The sequence below is a fragment of the Maylandia zebra genome, linkage group LG16 (genome assembly GCF_041146795.1).
Source record: "Maylandia zebra isolate NMK-2024a linkage group LG16, Mzebra_GT3a, whole genome shotgun sequence".
Taxonomy (NCBI): domain Eukaryota; kingdom Metazoa; phylum Chordata; class Actinopteri; order Cichliformes; family Cichlidae; genus Maylandia; species Maylandia zebra.
Genome location: NC_135182.1, coordinates 16,942,673 through 16,960,986, shown reverse-complemented (window position 1 = coordinate 16,960,986; position 18,314 = coordinate 16,942,673). Strand labels below are relative to the sequence as shown.

The following is an 18,314-nucleotide window of genomic DNA, read 5'->3' as shown; positions in this document are numbered from 1 at the left end:
ACAAAACATGCTGGGTCAAACTCAACTGGTGCTTCCGTACTGACTCATTTATTATTTGTATCACAGTCTGGGAACCTCTTGGAAAGTTCTCTTTAAGTTATCAGGCACAGAACTTCATTTAATTCCTGTAATTTTGAGAAAGAAATTATTCTGAATGAACCAAACAACATTATGGGTTAACTAATTCACAAATAACTCCCACTTTCTAGCAGCACTATACCCTCTCCTTCTACACTTGGACTGTCTTAATGAAGACTTTGCTGGTTTTGCAAAGTCTCAAATACTGATTATATGTTTATATGAAGTCTGACACAAGTTCTCTACAGTATACATTTGTTTTTATGCTCAAAGTGATGGCTGGAGCTACTTTTTGTTTTTCAGGTTGTTTAATGGTCCTCTTCATTCTAAAGAAGCCGATATCGTTTCTTCAAATTTGGCATCAACTGTTAAGATGAACTGATTCAACTCAAATGAAAACATCTTTGTGAATATAACTGAAGAATTCCAAACTTCTCAAAAATGTCTTATTTATATCACTGATGCAAACTGCAGTTTGACTAGTTGGCAAGAAAAACCAAAGGATGTCAATTCTAGCTGTTTGTGTGACGGTAAATAAAGTGGATGGGAAGAAACCGCTTCTGCATTCTCACATTACACTCGAAAGAGGAAGTAATCCCTTGTTTACTGCAGGTTTGCTGGCAGAAAACACAGAGAGGATGACTCGACTGTGTTAATGTGTTCCAGGGCTCCAAGCGTACAGTTAAACACTCACAAGTGTAAAACGGGAGCGCCGTAACTCGAAGTATGAACTCTGTCTCTCTCGTGAGCCTGTCATCTATTATCTTTCACACAATATACAAATATGGTAAAAAAAATATTGCTGAATGCAGACGTGCATATTCCTTCTTATTATATCTGTGGGAAACATCCAGGATGTTGAATATGGATGAATCCATGCAGCACCTGACTGCATCTACAGGGAGCCTTGACAAAGACTGATTAAATCCAAATAGTTCAGTGATAATTACAGAAGAGAGATTCGTATTTAAAAGTTTGAGTTGAGAAAATATTACAAATCTTAAATATCTAACAGTGCACGCCAGCGTTCCCTTTGGAAAGGTCCGTTTAAAACATGGTAACAACAACAAACAGATTTGGAGCTTTAAAAAAACAGAGAAAGGTACAAAAACAATGTCAAAACATTTATTTAGATGAAATTGCATAAATGTGACTGTTGTAATGTTCCGTGCCTACAAACCAATTAGTCATCTGCATGTTTATCATTAATGATGCAGAGTACACTGGCTAATCCAACCTTAGTAAATGAGTGAACAGGTTTGCATTATAGTACAAGGTATTCCTTGTTTTCGTCTGACATACAGCCTGTAACAGATCACTACACATGTTATTAAACACGAATCACTAATATGACACGCAGTCAACACATGTCACGCGTGAATACATGTGCCATGCTAGTGACACTGAATTTATTGCAGCATCTGCAATGTGACGTGCTTCTGTTTTGCATAGACTTCACTTCTAGTTAGGTAACATTGTGACTGTATTTTTGTTCTTTTTTTTGTCTATGTTGACATGAAAATATGTTGCATGTTGGCCAAAGATGGTCACATGAACCAATTAAAGCCTGACCGTTGTGGGGGACACATCCACAAATGGCCACAAACTGTGCAAGCTTTTAAAATCACCCACACACGACCACTAATGCAGCGGTGGTGTCCCGGACAGCTTTCCGGAAGCGAGCCATTTCCTGTGGAGCGGCTGCAGGTCCCTGCCCATAAGCCTGATGACTCCCTGGGGTAACTAGATATTTTATGTTACTCATATGGACCTATTGATTGTTGAACAAACATGCTGCCTCAACCCCAGCTGATACGAATGCATATTCACATGCACCCACAGGGCAAGTATGCAGATGATATTCACAAACAAGTTCATTGACTTTGCATTATCTTACTGTAACTGTGATTTGCATCTTTATCGTGGATGCACATGCCAGTTTCCCGTATTGCTGAGAGGCTTTCTTCCGTGTACAGCGTTTTCAGCACACAGTAATAAAAGCCGGACTGTTTTTATTTCCCCTCTCCTTCTCTCAAGTGACAACATGACTCTTGTGACAGCAAAGAACAGAGGAGAAAGGGAGGGACAATTGGCCTGCAGCTTTACGCTTTATCCCTTCTTTACTATTTAATGAGATAAAGTACAGTCTTTAATTAAACGTTAGGAGCAAGTCAAGCAAGAGGGAGAACAGGAGCAATGAGCACTTCGGTGATGGATGAGATTTGGTTTACAGGGAATAGGTGTATGTCACACTTTGGTCTCTACAATTTTGCTCTCATTAGCCTTGTAGCCTCTGCTTATGCTGTTGGGACGAGCGATCTACCTTCAGGCTATCATTCTGTTTCTGCCTCTCTCGGTCTACCTGTGCATTTCTCTGTAACCCGCCCCTTCTTTTGAGCTTTATGACTTGCTCTGCAAACATGTCATATCCCTACAACTGCACAAACAACTACCCCTTCCCTTCCAGACACACGACTCGTCACAGTAGACAATCACACCTATTTCTCAGCATTAATTACCCATTTAATTAGCAAATCTTTGAGAATGTATAATCCGATAGCATATGGCTGAGGGTGAGAAATCTTTCTTTTACTACTGTGTCATTTATCCCCTCCCAGTTACAGGGGGGCTGTTTCAACATGCTGGTCTAATTACCATAGCTGGGGGTGGGGACTGGGAGGAAAGCATAGAAAAACAATAACAATGCTAATGCTGGAGGCAACACCAGATTAGGCCTACACCCGGTTTCTGACGCAGTCTTTCTCAAAGAGAAGCATGGATTTACATACACTCAGAGAACACAAGGGGAGAAGTGAAAGACAAGTGAGATATACAGTATCCACTCTTCACTTTTCTCATTTATAATGAGCTTTTCCTGTTAAACTGGCAGGAAACATCCTGCGCTTATTCATGCAGGGTGTGAAAGAGAACAGCAACAGAGAGAAATAGCTTTCTTAAATATTATTTATTGCATGTGTCTATAAAGAATCAACACTGTCTAAAGCAATGAACTAAGTTTAAATTATCATTTAGTAGTATCACAATGTGCATGATATGAAATATTTACAATGAAAAGCCACAGCAGAGTAAGCCATTGCCCATATCGCAACCTTGATGCTGAATTAAAAACTGGAAACATTATCCAAATGCAAAAAACACTGCTCAAAACACCAACAGGCTCGATTAGCAAAAACAAGCAGGAAAAAGTTTCCGTTTCAAAATTGAAGGAAAAAAAATGTACAAACAGCAAAAATTTGAATTAAGGTTTAACAAACATTATTAACAGTATTTATACATTTGGTTCGTCCTTGTAAACTAATTTCTTTTTAAAAGTGTAAATATTGCATATAAGCCATTTGTGGTGTACCTAAGTATCAAGAATTAATTATGTCAAGTATTATTGATTTCTTTAAAATCTTTTTTTTCTTGTTTTTGTTTTTTAGAATTACAGCATTAGAAAATGTCGTCATAGTGGCATCCACTTTACAAGACCATCCCAAATCAGTTTTTAAAAAAAAAAATCAAAACCAAACCATACTGGTTAGCGTTATAACTTAATTAGTGCTTCTGTTGTATCAGAAAGTTCACTCAAATATTTAACTATGTACATTAAAAATAACATAAGTTATCTAACTTAACACTCGAAGTTTCTCAGGATTTGCTTACACATTTTCGATGTAACGCTGCGCTATTTACAGTATATAGGCAAAGGTTAAGTACCTGTGAGTTCAGATAAATAATAAGATACTTCCCCTGGTTTCTTTCGTTTATTCGGCTTGTGTCTGTGTTGTAGTTCCCATTCGGTACCTCTGCATGTTTCACTGTTGCTGTTGTTGTGTTCGTCGGGTTGCGCGCTCCCAGTCTCGGAACACAGCATGTACTACATTCAGTGTGTCCTGTGTTACAATCTAGACAAGTTTGTAAATGCAAGACCATGCAGTGGAGGCCATGGATTCAAGCTATCGAGTGGCTTTTTGAACAGCCAGTTAGACTCAGTCCTGCATGTACCACATTGCTCAGTGCTGCCTGGCGTGGTGTGACAGAGCTCCACAATGAGGCATCAGGTGAGAAAATGTGAGACACTGGGCTGTCCAGTTGCTCTGTATAAATAACTTCAAACATTCACGTTTCAGTCCCTTGTCCTGTCAGGTGTGCAGGATATTTTAGGTGAACGGCGGGTGAGTTGGTGTAGTGTTTAAAAGGTGCTGAGACTCTTACTCAGACAGGCCACATTTCACATGATCAGGTCCAGGTGGACCTGGCTCATGCTGCAGTTACATTTGTCACAGCTGCATGCATTTGCAATGCAACGTCACCTATTTCTCCAACATCCTCCAAGTATTATTTTAGTGTGTATGAATACCTCCATTTAAAGGTACAATAATAAATATATTACTCTGGATTTCTAATACATAATCTAGTCATAAATGTGGGGAGAGAGGGAACTTAATCTCAGAGAGGTCGGCTCTCATTCGGCTCTAATGAACATTCAGTCTCTGTGATGATCAGTTAAATCTTTGATATACTGCGTGTTTAGAGGTCCAACCTAAAAAAAAAGAAAAGAAAATCCATCAGGTGGGGGCTGATGGCTGGAGTAAGGCTTTGGATCGGTGACTTTTTAAAAAACATTCACCTTTGAAAATAAATATTTTATATATATATATATATATAGAATTCTACTGTGTAACTTGGTGCTGAGGTAGGGTTTATTTTTTTTTAGCAAATGTTACCTTTGATTTTAAATATGTTCATAAATGCCGTCTCTTTTTGCAGTACAATCTGTTTACAAATTCTCAGACATTTCAATGAATGCATACACACATACACGATAAATAAATAAATACATGTCATCTGTATGCATGAAGGGTTTTGCGTGCATGTTTGCGCACGCATGCTCTCCAAGTTTGGTTCACAGGTTTTCAGGTGTGAATGTCTGGCAACTACTGGTCGAAGCCATTAGAAAGCCAGTTGAAATTGTATAATTGATAATAACAATACCAGCGATGAACATAGTATACTGCAGGCTGACGTACCTAGACACATAGTTACCTAACTATGCTTAGAATTAAAAGTCGGTTTTTAGTTTTCTGTTTGTTTAAATCTAGCACTACAGCAGCAATGGCACCAGAATGTTTAGGTGCCACAAAAAAGGAGGGAGGGTCAAATGTCCGTGTTTCCATGGCGATGGCTGTCCCCGTAACCCCCAGAGGCGGCAGAAGGGTCAAAGGACATGGGCTACAGCACAAGGTCCAGCTGTCGCTCTGGCGACCTCGGCATCTGGCTGAAGTGAAATCCTACATTCACAGGAAGAAGAAGAGGAGGAAGGGGTGGGGGGGGGAGGCAAGTTGGGAAGACCCATCAGCCTTCATTCTGAAAGAAGAAGAAGAAGAAGAAAAGAGTTAGTTTCTTATCATGTAATTTATAGAAATGAAATGAAATATAAGTTAAAAAAAGTCAATATTCCCCCCAGTAACTTAATCTAAGCGTGTACATACAGTTTGCATCATTTATTATGTAGGACAGAACAATCGAGGGGAGGGGAAGGTCACTCTGCTACCAAGTAAGGAATGAGTGCATTTCAAGAGGCCTGCTTTCGTGTATGAGTATGTGTGTCTGTGTGTGTATTCCTCAGCTGGTAGACACTCAAGTGGCAGGTGCTTTTACAGCAGGGGAAAAAAAAAGCAGAGTGGCATTTAGCACTGTGCAGCTGAAACAGGCCAGTGATGGCAAACGTCACGCCAACAACACTCCCACACACTAACAAACAGGTATTCTTAATTGCTCCCACACATACCGCAGCTATGTACTTTCAAATACCATGAACCCAGAGTCTTTGAGAGTGTTGCTTTTCTCCCAGTGGAAAGCTGCACTGACCCTTGCCCCTGTGTACATGTTTGTGAGGTTTCATTTGCATGCAGAGCTATCAAATGGGAGCGGAAGTCTTGGCTGGGTGACCCGCACACACACGCAGAGACACACACACACACACACACGGTCTGTAGCTGCATTTCTTCCCTCATTTGCTGTCTCCTCTCCCTCTTCCCCAGTCGTGAACAAGAGCCGTTTTCACAAAGCTGGATGTGATCGTCATTCTCTAAAACAAACCTTTCATTCAGCCCTTGCAGCCCCCCTCCTCAGCTATTCTCACCGCAAACAGGCACACGTCTGTTCTGGGCTTTTTTCCCTATACATACTGGCTATAAATGTAAATTGATGCTGATCCTGATGTCCAATCAAAAGCTTCAAAAAAAAAAAAAAAAAAAAAAAACTAAACTGGAAATGCCAGGGCACCTTTACTGCTGCTCGGGGACGTCTGTGATGCAAAACCGTGGAACCACTGAGTTCATTTGAATAACAGAGGAGATGATTTCACTCTTGAGGCTACCTGGCGCTGAGCGAGCTCTGTGTCTTTATCGCCACGGGTGTCAGAGGCAGAATACAGCGGAAAGGCCGTGTTGGGACGGGGTGGAAAAAACACAGTAACAGAATCAACCTGACAGAGAGGAACGGGAATGCAGTGAGGTCATGGGACCGATGGACCATAACAGTCAAGTGTGTGTGTGTGTGTGTGTGTCTGTTTCTGGAGGGGCTGGGCCAGTCGACAGCCTGTATAGGCAGGCACATAGGTGAGAATGACTGAGATCTGCCGGGAAGGACTGTTGAATCACTAACAGCTCAGATTAGCTGTTAGGTGTAGCCATGAACATAAACACACTTCCTTGTTTGTGGACAATCTTGCAAGTGCATATAGGGACTGCGCATACACACATTTTCTGTTCGAAACATGCGATTTAAATAGAATCTGAGTGAAGAAAGCGTGGGTGGGCAGGAAGATTTGGGGAGGGGGATGTTATTGAGAGAAGAGGACAGAGGTCTAATGGGGGAATGAACCCAATGGCTTCTACCCCTCCTCTTTTTGGAGCACAGACACACATTCCTCCTCCGCCCCTCCCAACAACTCTTGTCTGTGCCCCCTGTCCCAACCCACACACACACACACACACAAGCACATACACGCACGCACACACACACACACACACACATAGACTTGGGCTCTGTTCATTATTTATTTAGTTCTCACAGGCTAAATTTAGCTATGCTCCATTCAAGAATAAGACACACACACAAACACACAGGCATGTATTAGCAGCCTCCTCTCTAGAGCTTCAGAGTCAGAGTAAACAAGTTACTCTGTCTGTAACCACCACAGACTTGAGTAGCTTGATGTTGTCAATGAGATAAATGAACAGGCTTTAAAGGGAACTACTCCAAACTGCAACTCTGAGCAACATTCAAGAGAAAGGAAGTGGACTGCAAACTGTTTTTGCTTTTATTGTGGGGTAGACTGGAAACGAACCTACAGACAAACAAGGAGAGATCAGCAGGCTCAGATCTGCTCTGTTTACATTCCTGCCCCACTACCTCCTCTCTAATCTTCAGTGAACAAACACTGACTGACTGACTTCACCTCTGACCTCCCACACCTTTGTCTGACCAGCTAAACAACAACAAAAAGAAAAACAATGCTGCACAACTCGGCAATCCAGCTGACTCACTATTGCATACAGAGCTTTGGCATTCCTCATCGTGTCACATTATCCACTTGCAGCAGTTCACGTGGATTATTGATTAATCCGGCAATTAGTTCCTCAGTAAATCATTTGGTCTACAAAAAAAGGTGGAGGGGAAAAAAAAAACACCAAAGCAAATCAGTTTCCCTAAGCTCCGCTGACACATTTGGATGTTTTGCTTAGCATGTCAAAAATGCAAAACCATTCAGTTTACGGTTAGCTCGAATATAATAATAATAATAATAATAATAATAATAATAATAATAATAATAATAATTGTGAGAATATGAAACTGCGTGTTTGTGAATTATTTCAACTACTCCTTTATAAAAGCACCAGAAAATAAAGCTTATATAATTAAGCCACTGAATATAACGAAACTAACGGTACGACTATCAGCTCTACAGAGGAGCATTAACAAACCAAGTGGGGAGGTCAGAAAGTTGGGAAAGAGTTCATGAGTAGCCGGTCTGCTTATGACGGGGGGGGAAAAAAAGGTATAATTAGCTAGCAGCCAAGACTAAACTCACTTAATGTGCCTTGTGGGTATAATTACCATAAAATGTCCACTCACAGTCACAGAGGATCTGTCTCTTCCTCTGCATTTAAAAACAAAAAGCAAAAAAAAAAAAAACACAAGCTACTAAACAATGCTTAATCCTGACCTGAATGTAATCCTTCTTACCTCCAAGCTAAACTGAGGATACGGGAGGTTAACTTTGTTTTCATCTAGCGCTAGAACATCCCGCCCTAGTTTGCTCAAAGAGTTATGTATCAGACAGCCTGGAGCACTGTGCATGTGTGTCTGTGTGCGTATGTGCGTGGGGAGGAGATGGGAGGGGTGTACAGGACAGGTGAGGACAGAGACTGTGGGTTCCTCAAAATGCTGCGTGGAGCCAAAAACCCGAGTAAAGGTATTCTCTGTGCACTTTCTACAGGAAATTCTTTATGTATATGATGATTCACAATTAATTTTATCAACAACAAAAAAAATGTCAGACATGAAGATGGCATACTTTTCCACCAGCTCATAAACATAACATAGTCCTAAGGCTATAACTGTTTATTATTTTTATGACTAACTCCTCTTTCTCATAGTGAAAACAGTCACCACTGTTTCCCAGAGCCACACATGACATCTTTTAAATGCACTGGAATTAACAAAAAAAAGCCATAAAAGTCGTAAAAAACTGCAGTATTTATGTAATGGATTTCTCCCGAGCAGCAAGAGAAGTAAAGTGTCTTGTCAGCTGCTCTACTCAGACATGATTAGCTAATTTTTTTAGTGCATTGTTAGGTAATCCTTTATGGCCTTCAGCAATCAGACACGGCCCACTGAGGTCGCAAAACAACAGGAAAAACAAAAGGCCTGTGAACGCCCCAATATGGAGAAGGTGTGTGGCGTGGGGTGTCACATGATTACTGAAAAGAAAAACAATGCTTGAAGAGAGGAAGAAGGGGTTTGGGTTGGGGGAGGGATGCATTGGATGAGGTGGGGGGGGGGTTGGTAGCTCCTTGAGAGTGCTTGGCCACGCCCACAACCTTCTCCCGTAGCTGTCGTAGCAGATGGCGGCCAGTCATTAGCGTATTGTCACTCTCCTCTGAAGGGCCAGATAACCAGTGAGCACTGCTTGGCGAGGCAGGTGCAAACCCCCTGACCCCACACCCAACCCCTCCACCATCTGCTGACGCCTGTGTGTGTGTGTACGCACATGGGAGAGGCACACAAAGTCAAAATGCGTGTGTCTGTATTTCGGGGGGTTGCAGGGGGGTCTGGGCCCACAAATGGAAAGCGTGAATCTTTCTCTGCTGTCTGCATTCATGCAAGACTGCTTACAGTCAGAGAGACGAGCACTCGATAAATGAGGACAGGTTAGGGAAAAGAAGACGGCAGGCGGATAATAAAGAGGCTTTTATAGTGATATGATAAGTGGCAGTGTAGATACTCTAAAAGTAGATATGAGGACGAGCCAAAAATAAAAAAAGCTGTAAAAGGAGTGCACGTGCCTCTCTTTTTCTTTAGATTAGTGGTAATGCTCCAGTGGTAACATCCCCCACTCACAAAAACTAGCCCAAAGTTCAAGAAGCTGACACTAGTCCAAAGCTTGCACTGAAAGCCACGCACCACACTGCGCCACTACCACCCCATTCTCTCTCTCTCGCTCCCTCTCTAACGCTTAAAATACACAAACTCAACTGAGCCATACTTTAGGATTTTCATACAGAAAGTCAAGCATTTTTATAACGCCCTCCCTCCGCTCAGCTTCCCCTTCACACCACAGTGCCAAATGAGGACAGGTGATTTCGTAATCTACCTGTGACAGTGTGATATACAACCGGGAATGCAAACTATGGTTCACTCAGTGATAAGGTGAGAATGTGGTATAGCCTGCCATCTTGTAGTAAACAGACGGGCCCTATTTTTCCTCTCGTATCGGAATGCTATGTATTTGGATGCGAGTATCAACAACTTTCCTCGCTGTTGTAGCCACATGTACTAAAGTTACCGAAGCAAAGGCCAGCAGCTGCTTGTTGGGAAGGCACTGATCTTTCTGTCATTCAGCATTTTTCTTCCATTCTTCCTTCTCACCCACTCTCTGCCTTCTGCCAGCAGCTCAATAGTCCATTTTGTTATACATGAAAAACAAAACAAGTCAACCATCCATCACCATTGTTCTTTCACCTCCCTCCTTCCTCCACCCCTGCTCTTCTAGCCTTGCACCACGGGTTAAAAAAAAAAAATTCCATAAAAAATTCCATAAATCCCATAAATGTACAGATCACAGCGAATTCTCACGGATACCTGTGCGTGCCTCAGGTGCACACAAGTCACATGTGTTCAGACAAGTCTCCTGTGTAAAAAAGAAAGAAAAAGAAACAAACAACAAAACCACCAGCTCATTTGACAATTTGTGAAGTTGCTCATAGTGAAAAAAAGAACCCCTCCCCTCCCGATTTCATCCCAGCAGGTTAGAAAAACAAGTGAGCGTTCACCTCTCCCAGCAACCTTTGCACACTGCCCACATTCCAGTCCTGAAACCCAGTACCTGACAATTGATAAACAACTGACTCACTTGTTTTTCTGGGGAACCCGATGACTTGCACCGAGCTCCACACTGGCTGCGCTCTCACAGCAGGGGAGCCAGCTGAGACAAAGAGACAACTTAGTTGTGAAACTGCAAACAGCAATTAAACTCTTGTATTTCACCATCAGGAACACTGACTCCTGAGTCACTATGATCTTAACACTTTGTATTTTCTTTAGAAACAACAGCAACTTCTGACATGTCCCTGCCATGTCATCCATCCGTGTAAATAATCCTTGGCATTTACAGATGGATGAAAAGCCCCTGATGCAGCAGAAAGAGGAAAGAAAATGAGGCGAAAGGTAATATTTTGATAACAACTCTTCCCCTTCGAGTCTCAGGGATTTTGCTGCTTATTCGTTTTGTTCTCTGAGGTCTGTGTAACACACCGTTTCAGATTTACCAATAGCGAGTGCTCTTTGCCGCCTTCGAGCGGCTTCCATAGAGGCATCATGTGTAGCGCTGCATGCGTCACTGAATCAGATCAGATGTTTTTTTGAAACACTGACGCGGTGCAAAACTGCGTCACTGAGAGGAAACCAGGACAGACCGTTCACATAAACGGAACAGCAAACGTGAAGGCAGATAACCATAAGTTTTTAAAATAAAACCGTTTCAAAAAAATGCGATGATGCAGAAAGATTACTTTTTAATAAAGGGGAGTTTGCGTCCTCTGGGATGTGTGGAGGGGAGGAAGACAAGGAGGCAACATGTTCCACAGAATGCATTTGTTATTCAGCATGCCGCACCGCTTTCATTCAACCGTCTAATTCAGGGCTTTTATTTGAGAGAAAATAAAAGCAGTTTTAAAAACAGGATCAACATCACAGCCTCGAGATTTGTCAGCGTGTCCTGGGTGTGACAAGTAGGTGACTAATCCTGTCTAAACATTACAGCCTACACCCAATAGCAATCTTGACAACTAGTTTGCTTCTCTAAGCTACTGTAGTTTACTACACCGGATTACATAAATCTGTAGGCTGTTATCTCGGATATTGCAGTGATGGTCAGTCACGATTATATGGCCACAAAAGAGCTTTCAAGAAAAATAAAGTGTCAGCTTTTTAACTCGCAGTGGAAAGGACAAACTGACAGCAAGGGGCAGACACACAGACGCTCCTGCAGACAAACCACTGAGGCTGTTTTTGTTCTCTAGAGGTAATTATCATCAACTTTGGGACTGAAAACGAGCCCAGAAGTGTTGCAAACAACATTACGTGTGGCCTATCTCTGCAGAGTACACAGTTGCCCTGAGGCGGATCTCTATCCTACTCCAACCCTGACGCCACTCCCTTCATGAATGAAAATGCACTGAATGAATGAGTGTGTGGGACATGTGTGACAATGCTCACCTTTCACAGCAGCAGCAGCAGTCTCCTTAAATCCCAGGCTGGCATAGGGGCTAGAGTTGAAACCATTCAGCCCCCCCTTGCAGCCACAAGCTGTCTTGAGCCTCAGGAGTTCATCACAGCCCCCTAACCGGCATCCCCCAAGGTTTCCCTCCATCAAGTTTAAGGCAATGTAGTTAAGTCCATTTTGATAGCCAGCTGACGTTTCCCTGCACATGGGACTGCTGTACTCCTCACCGAGTCCTTCAGAGCTACGAACTGTGCGAGATACGTTCTCCACAGAGGCAGAGCTGTGCCGTTTAGTGTCGTTGGCAAAGGATGGGCACACGGGTGTGACAGTGGTTGTGGAAGAGAAGGTCTCAGAACTGTGACGACGACGTCCGTGAGGGTCGGCCCGGATAACTTTAGCCCCCCTGTGTGGATCTACAACTGTAACAGATAATGAAGGACCTCCCTTGAGAAAAGAGTCCACGGGCACAGGGGGCATCACATCTACTATGCTGCTCTCAAGGCTGAGTCTCTGGACACAAGCAGTAGGGCTGGTCGGGCGGGGAGTTGTGCATAGAGCAGGTAAAGGGTCAGAAGGACTAAAGGTCATCTCAGTGTAGTCGTCACTGAATGGACCAGGCTGACACTTAAGGCTTCCTTGCTGTGGAACACCCCTCTCCTTTTCCTGTCCCTCTGTGCTTTTATCTTCCTCCACCTCCTCCTCTTCAACTCCCTGTGTTTCCTGCTGAGTGGTAACTAGACTATGGCATGTCAACAGTTCAGCTGTGTCTGTACAGTTAGTTTGGTGTGATACCTGCTGAACCGTGGAGCTGACATCAATATTAGCATAGCCTGAGAGTGACCGGGATCCCGTCTCTGCGGTTACAGAGGACTCAGGGCTCTTTGACTCTGTGGTTGTGTTGTGGTTAACACTGCTAAAGTCTATGTTAATGTATTCTCCGGGGCTGCGTGGCTCTGAAGGAAGAGGGTGCTCACTCATGCATGGTAGTGTTTTGAGGGATTCCAAAGCCAAGCGGGTAGGCCGACAGACTCTACTCCGGTGTACCAGACCTCCATCTATCCAAGCCACTCTGAGAGGAGATGGAGTAGAAGATGGAGTGGCTGGTCTTGCCACAGTGCCATTGGTTGCAGAGTTTCCTGAAGAGATAGGACAGTAGTTGGATTCCTCTTCTATCCGTTGTCTCTGTAAACTCATCACCACATACTGATCTGTGTCAGTGGACCCACTGCGCTGCAAATGTCCTTTAAGTGATCTTGGTAGAGAACTGCAAGAATAAGGCTGCCTGTGGCTTGGCGGGAGGCTGGGATCTCCTGTAGGACTGAGAATATAATCTGGGGGTGTAAAAGACACCTGTGTGTCAACAGGAGACATATTCAGGTATTCTCCATTGGCGAGCTTCCCATCGTTGCTGTCCACTGACATCTTGGTTGCACACCACATGGGCATGTACCCACTGTCCTCCAGAGAAACACCCCCGGGGGAGTGTATGCGCGTGGCCAGCCCCATTGAGGAGGGTTTTGTACAAGGGTTGATGATTTGCTTTGGAGCAGATACACACATAGGGCTCATGGGCATGTAGGGGTCATCCTTAGACCCGGGTGTGAGAGGAGCCACACCAGGCATCATGGGCATATAGCCACTGTCGCCTTGGTGACCATTTGAAGCAATCTGAACATCTCTGTAATCCTCCAGACTTATCCCTTTAGGAGACGCGGTGTGACACCTGCGATAAGACTGACTTCCACTGGTGTATGTTGCCCTCATAAGAGTATACTCATCCAGGGAGGCTGAAGATACTTGGGGAGGACCCCTCGGTTGACGGGGGGTGGTGAGGGAGTATGTGCGCTTTCGATACACCTTGTCAAATTCTGGTAACCACCGGTAACCATTCTGGTTCTGACGCTCCATTACCATGTAGCCATCAAGCTCACTGCCATCCCGGGATGGGGGGGTGTCTGCTTTGAGGGACTCTGGAGTGTTGCTGCGGAGAGTAAGCGGTAACCTGAGGTCTCGTGCCTCCGCAGGGCTAGAGCCAAATTCCTCACATGATATAAAGCCAGCATCACTGGGAGAGCCTGAGAAGGATGCACTGCAGCTAGAGGGGCGAGGGGCACCGCTGTCTTGGCAGGAAGATGCATGGCTTGGACAAGCAGTGGTCACAGGTGGAGAAGGAGACAGAGGCATAGACATGGACTTACTATGCTGGAGGGTGGAAGATTCAAACGTCAGAGAAGGGCGTGCAGTAATGGTATGAGATCTGCTCAGCAGGGTCCTGTGGACCCCTGGACTAAGGGGGCTCCCGGTGACTGACATAGTGCGTGCCATGGTGCCGTCGCCCTCGCTCGCAGTGCGTAATCGACACGAGGAGCATTTGCTCACAGGAGAGGTCGCAGCCATGCTGTCAGTACGCGACCGCCGGGGAAGCCCGGTCTGCCTCGGGGGTAGATTATTCAGGTGCCTCCGCGAGGGTACAGAGATGGGGTTTGTACCAGAGGACTGGCTTTTGCTGCGCGGGCGGAATTCCGACAGCTCCTTCATGGCTTTCATGGCCTCCAAGATAGTTTCGTGAATGTTTTGAGCCACCACAGAGTCATCCGCCTGCATCCACAGCTCCCCCGGACCCGTGGATGCAGATCGGCCAACCTCTATGAAGAAAAAGCTGTCAGAGTGGCCGCACCTCCGGATATTCATCAGCTGCAAGGTGACTGAGGCAACATCAGAGTTAAGCTTAACGAAGCTGATAGTCCGGCTGGAGAGACACAGCCTGTACACCCCTGTTAAATTTCGACTCTGTCCGAGACCTTTAGATTTTAGATTTACTTGCCATACCTCCTTGTAGGCGGCGGTCACCGGCGTTATTACACCGTAGCTCGACTCGTCGTAGCCAACCAGCGAGGACGCAGAGTTAGACGCCGAGCCGTCATATACTTTCCCCTCTGCCATTAAATCCGTCAGCACCCGGTACCAGCTCTCCTGTTCCTGCTCGTTTTCCGTCGCCAAAGCAAAATACTCATCCTTGGTATAAAGAGCAATAAGATATTTGTATTTTGCGTCTGCTCTCTTGCTGATATTGAGACAGCAGTCCAGAGGGATGACTCTCTTCGGGGCCGATTTGTTTTTCCATTTCTTCTCGCTCTCGTAGTATTCCAACCGGGCAGGGAAACCTTCGCTCGGCTCCTTTAGAACAAAAAAGCGCTTATGTCCGTGTTTCTGCTTTTTCAGATATCCGCATTTCTTGATGCCGCTGTTTGCGTTACTGGCCAATAACGACTGATCACCGGTGTTCGGCGGACTCGCCATTCTCGCGTCCTCCTCTTATCAGACACAATGCTTCCGTTCCCTTTAGTTGTAAAAAGAAACGACTCGCTTTCTTTTAATCCTCTACTTCCAGAGCCGGTTTCACGTTAATTCGTCTTCTCCCACAGCCGAGCGATAAATAACACATGTCTGCTGGTGTCCGGGCCGAAGAGGGTGAAACAACATGTGACGATCTACACATTCAGCTCCGGTTTTAAAAAAAAGAAGGGAAAGGAGACGAAAAAAATACGCACTCACCAACAGTGGGCGGTGCGCACTCAGCTCATTGGGTTTATTGGTGGAAAAGGGATGAATGCTGGAGTGAGAAAGGAAAGAGAGTGAGAGCGAGAGAGCCCTCCTACTATCACTGCCCTCTTCCGACTCATTTGCGTGTAGTCAGTTAGGACTGTAGCTTTATTTATAGCATCCCTATTCCTATGATCCTTCGTTTGGCTTCAGTGTACGTTTTTTTTTAGCAGGATATAGCCCGGTCCCAACTACTCAAACGAGATGTCCCCGATTCAGAAAACCATCATTTGCGTCATTTAAGGCGTTACGGGGTGGATTATGAAAAATATAACCTGAGTATAGATCCGTTATATGCACAGACCGAATATATGACGCGTAACTGGTTTTATACACGTATAATTTACAGGTATTGTTTCACTGTCGGAAATTTTCTTACCATGGGTGTTTGTTTTTTCTCTCACTACACTTTGACCATATTTAAACTCTAGAGGGAGTCGTTCCAGTGTTCTCCAACTGGTAAACAAGCATCACCTGGTCGACTCTGCAGCTCTGGCACATGAATTTAATATTCCCCATGAGCCGTTCAGCCAGAAAAGCCTGCATTCACAGTGTAAGCGGGATATTCTCCCCCGTCCTCTTCCCCTTTTTTACTCTTAAGCGAAAGCACCCAATTGTTCGCGCGGAATAACTAGTACAAGAAATGACAAGAGCGCACAGAACGCAGTGTGTTTTATTGCATAATGCGGTTGCTTGCTGATTTATTCATGTTTGCCAGAGCTGCTCAGTTGCAATTTTTTTGTTTGTTTTTTGGTGGGTTTTTTACTGCTTCATCTCTGTGTTTGTCTTAACCCATTCAGAAACAGAGCGTGGCGGTGTGAAAACAGTTATTCTGGGGTGAACATATGCCCAAAATATCTAAGGCGATAGGAGGTTATAGCGTACAAAATCTTAAAAGTACTCCTTGTACACGAAACTAAAAGTACCCCATATATGGTCATATAACACAGCAGTCATGATGACGCAAAAAATTCTCCTGATCTCAATGCGTCAGCGGCTGGTAATGTGCGTAATGATAAAACGCGGGAGCAAACTGGGTACCGTGGCGGGATGGTGATCTGAGTTTGCTGCGGATAGCCAGTATTCTCTTTTTGACATCCTGTGGGACTGAAACTCCTCTTTTCTCGTCCAGCAGGAACGTCATGCTGCCAAGAGAAGGTACAGTGTGTCCTGACAGCTATGTATCCTGGGCCAACACAGTAAAAAGTGACACTGTAGTAACACTTTTGAATAGTTGCACATCCCACGATGATGACTTATTGAAATCTACCCCCCACCTCATGTTAATACTCCCGTTTTCCTGCAAATCCCACAGTGCTGGCTCAGCAACACCCTCTCCTTAGCGGCAAGGTCAATTACCGTGCCCTGCAGAGGTCAATTATGCCAACAGGATAAATTATTTTACTGCTGCCATGAGGAGAAGATTCCAATCAGGCAGCCAAATCAAGTGATCTGTCCTTCAAATTACCTTTAACGTGCGTGTTCCGTGCAGTTCCTTTCATTATCTGAACTCTAAACTGTGTTTACCTCAGCTATGAAGACATAGATATAAATAGATGTAACAGCGTCCAGTGTCTGAACGTCCTAGGCTCAAATATCTCCCAGTTGGATAAGGAGGGTTCCCTGGCTCTTGATATTAGGTTTCCTACATGACAGACACACACTTGGTTCTGAACTTTCACACACTCCACACACAAATGGACACTTTTCACGGCCAATTTGAGTAACATTTACAGTATTTATTGTTGCTTAAATCTCAGATAAATTATGAATCGAGTCTCAGAAGTGTTTCAAGTGCAGGACAGCTTTCCTTGTATAATAGCTTGACCTGACATTGGAAAGATAAACAGAAGCCGAGTGGGGGTGGTATGAAGTGACTACAGGGGCACAGAGTGACTCTTTTTTTTTTTTGCAAAACCCATGAAGCATAAGAAATGCAAATTAGCTGTCTGTAAAATACCAATAGGGGTGTTTACCGAGCATGCTGCTCACAAACTCAATCTGGTGATGTCTGTGGTATGTCCTTGCCCTTTTTCCTTAGGTAACTACATGAATATTTATCACCTTCCAATTTACACAGCACGGTGCATTAATTTACAAGTTAATTAAAGGGCCAACCCAATCAGATTTACAAAGCTTTAAATGGGCCCTCTCATCGTCTCCTGCAATGGACCTATTGCATCTTTATAGTTTTATTTATTTAGGCATGGAAAAGGTCGTGACTCTCCAAGCAGAGTGGTTCTTTCTCCTCTGGATATATATTCCTTGCCTCGTGTAAACAGTGAGCAAGCAACAGCAAGAGGTTAAATAAAGACTGACATAATACAGTCTAGTTTATAGAGTATAAGTCTAATAGATTGTCTGAGTTCACTCAGAAGCCACTGCCTTTGAGGACCTAATCTCATTTAGACTCTTTCAGCTCGCCTTCAAATACAAACAGCTTCGCTTGGCCCCCTTGCTGAGTAAGAAGCTCATAATGTCTCAGTCACCCACAGCACTGTCACCATGTGCAACGATTAGTTTCATAAGCTTTCATAAAGTAGATTACAATAACCGAAATGACGAGATAGGATTAAGGGCAAGCGCTGGAGAGGGATCGGGGGAGAGGGAGAGGAGG

At 44.1% G+C, this 18,314-nt stretch overlaps 1 protein-coding gene across 1 annotated transcript; it reads right to left on the bottom strand.

Moving 5' to 3' along the window:
* Positions 1–3,024: 3,024 nt before the first annotated feature.
* irs2b (insulin receptor substrate 2b) lies at positions 3,025–15,766 on the bottom strand. Its single transcript, XM_004551359.4, has 2 exons — positions 12,088–15,766; positions 3,025–5,448 (listed from the first exon to the last, which is right to left on the bottom strand). The coding sequence occupies exons 1-2, from the start codon at positions 15,392–15,394 to the stop codon at positions 5,444–5,446; spliced, it is 3,312 nt and encodes a 1,103-aa protein (XP_004551416.3). The 5' UTR covers positions 15,395–15,766; the 3' UTR covers positions 3,025–5,443.
* Between the last annotated feature and the right edge of the window lie 2,548 nt (positions 15,767–18,314).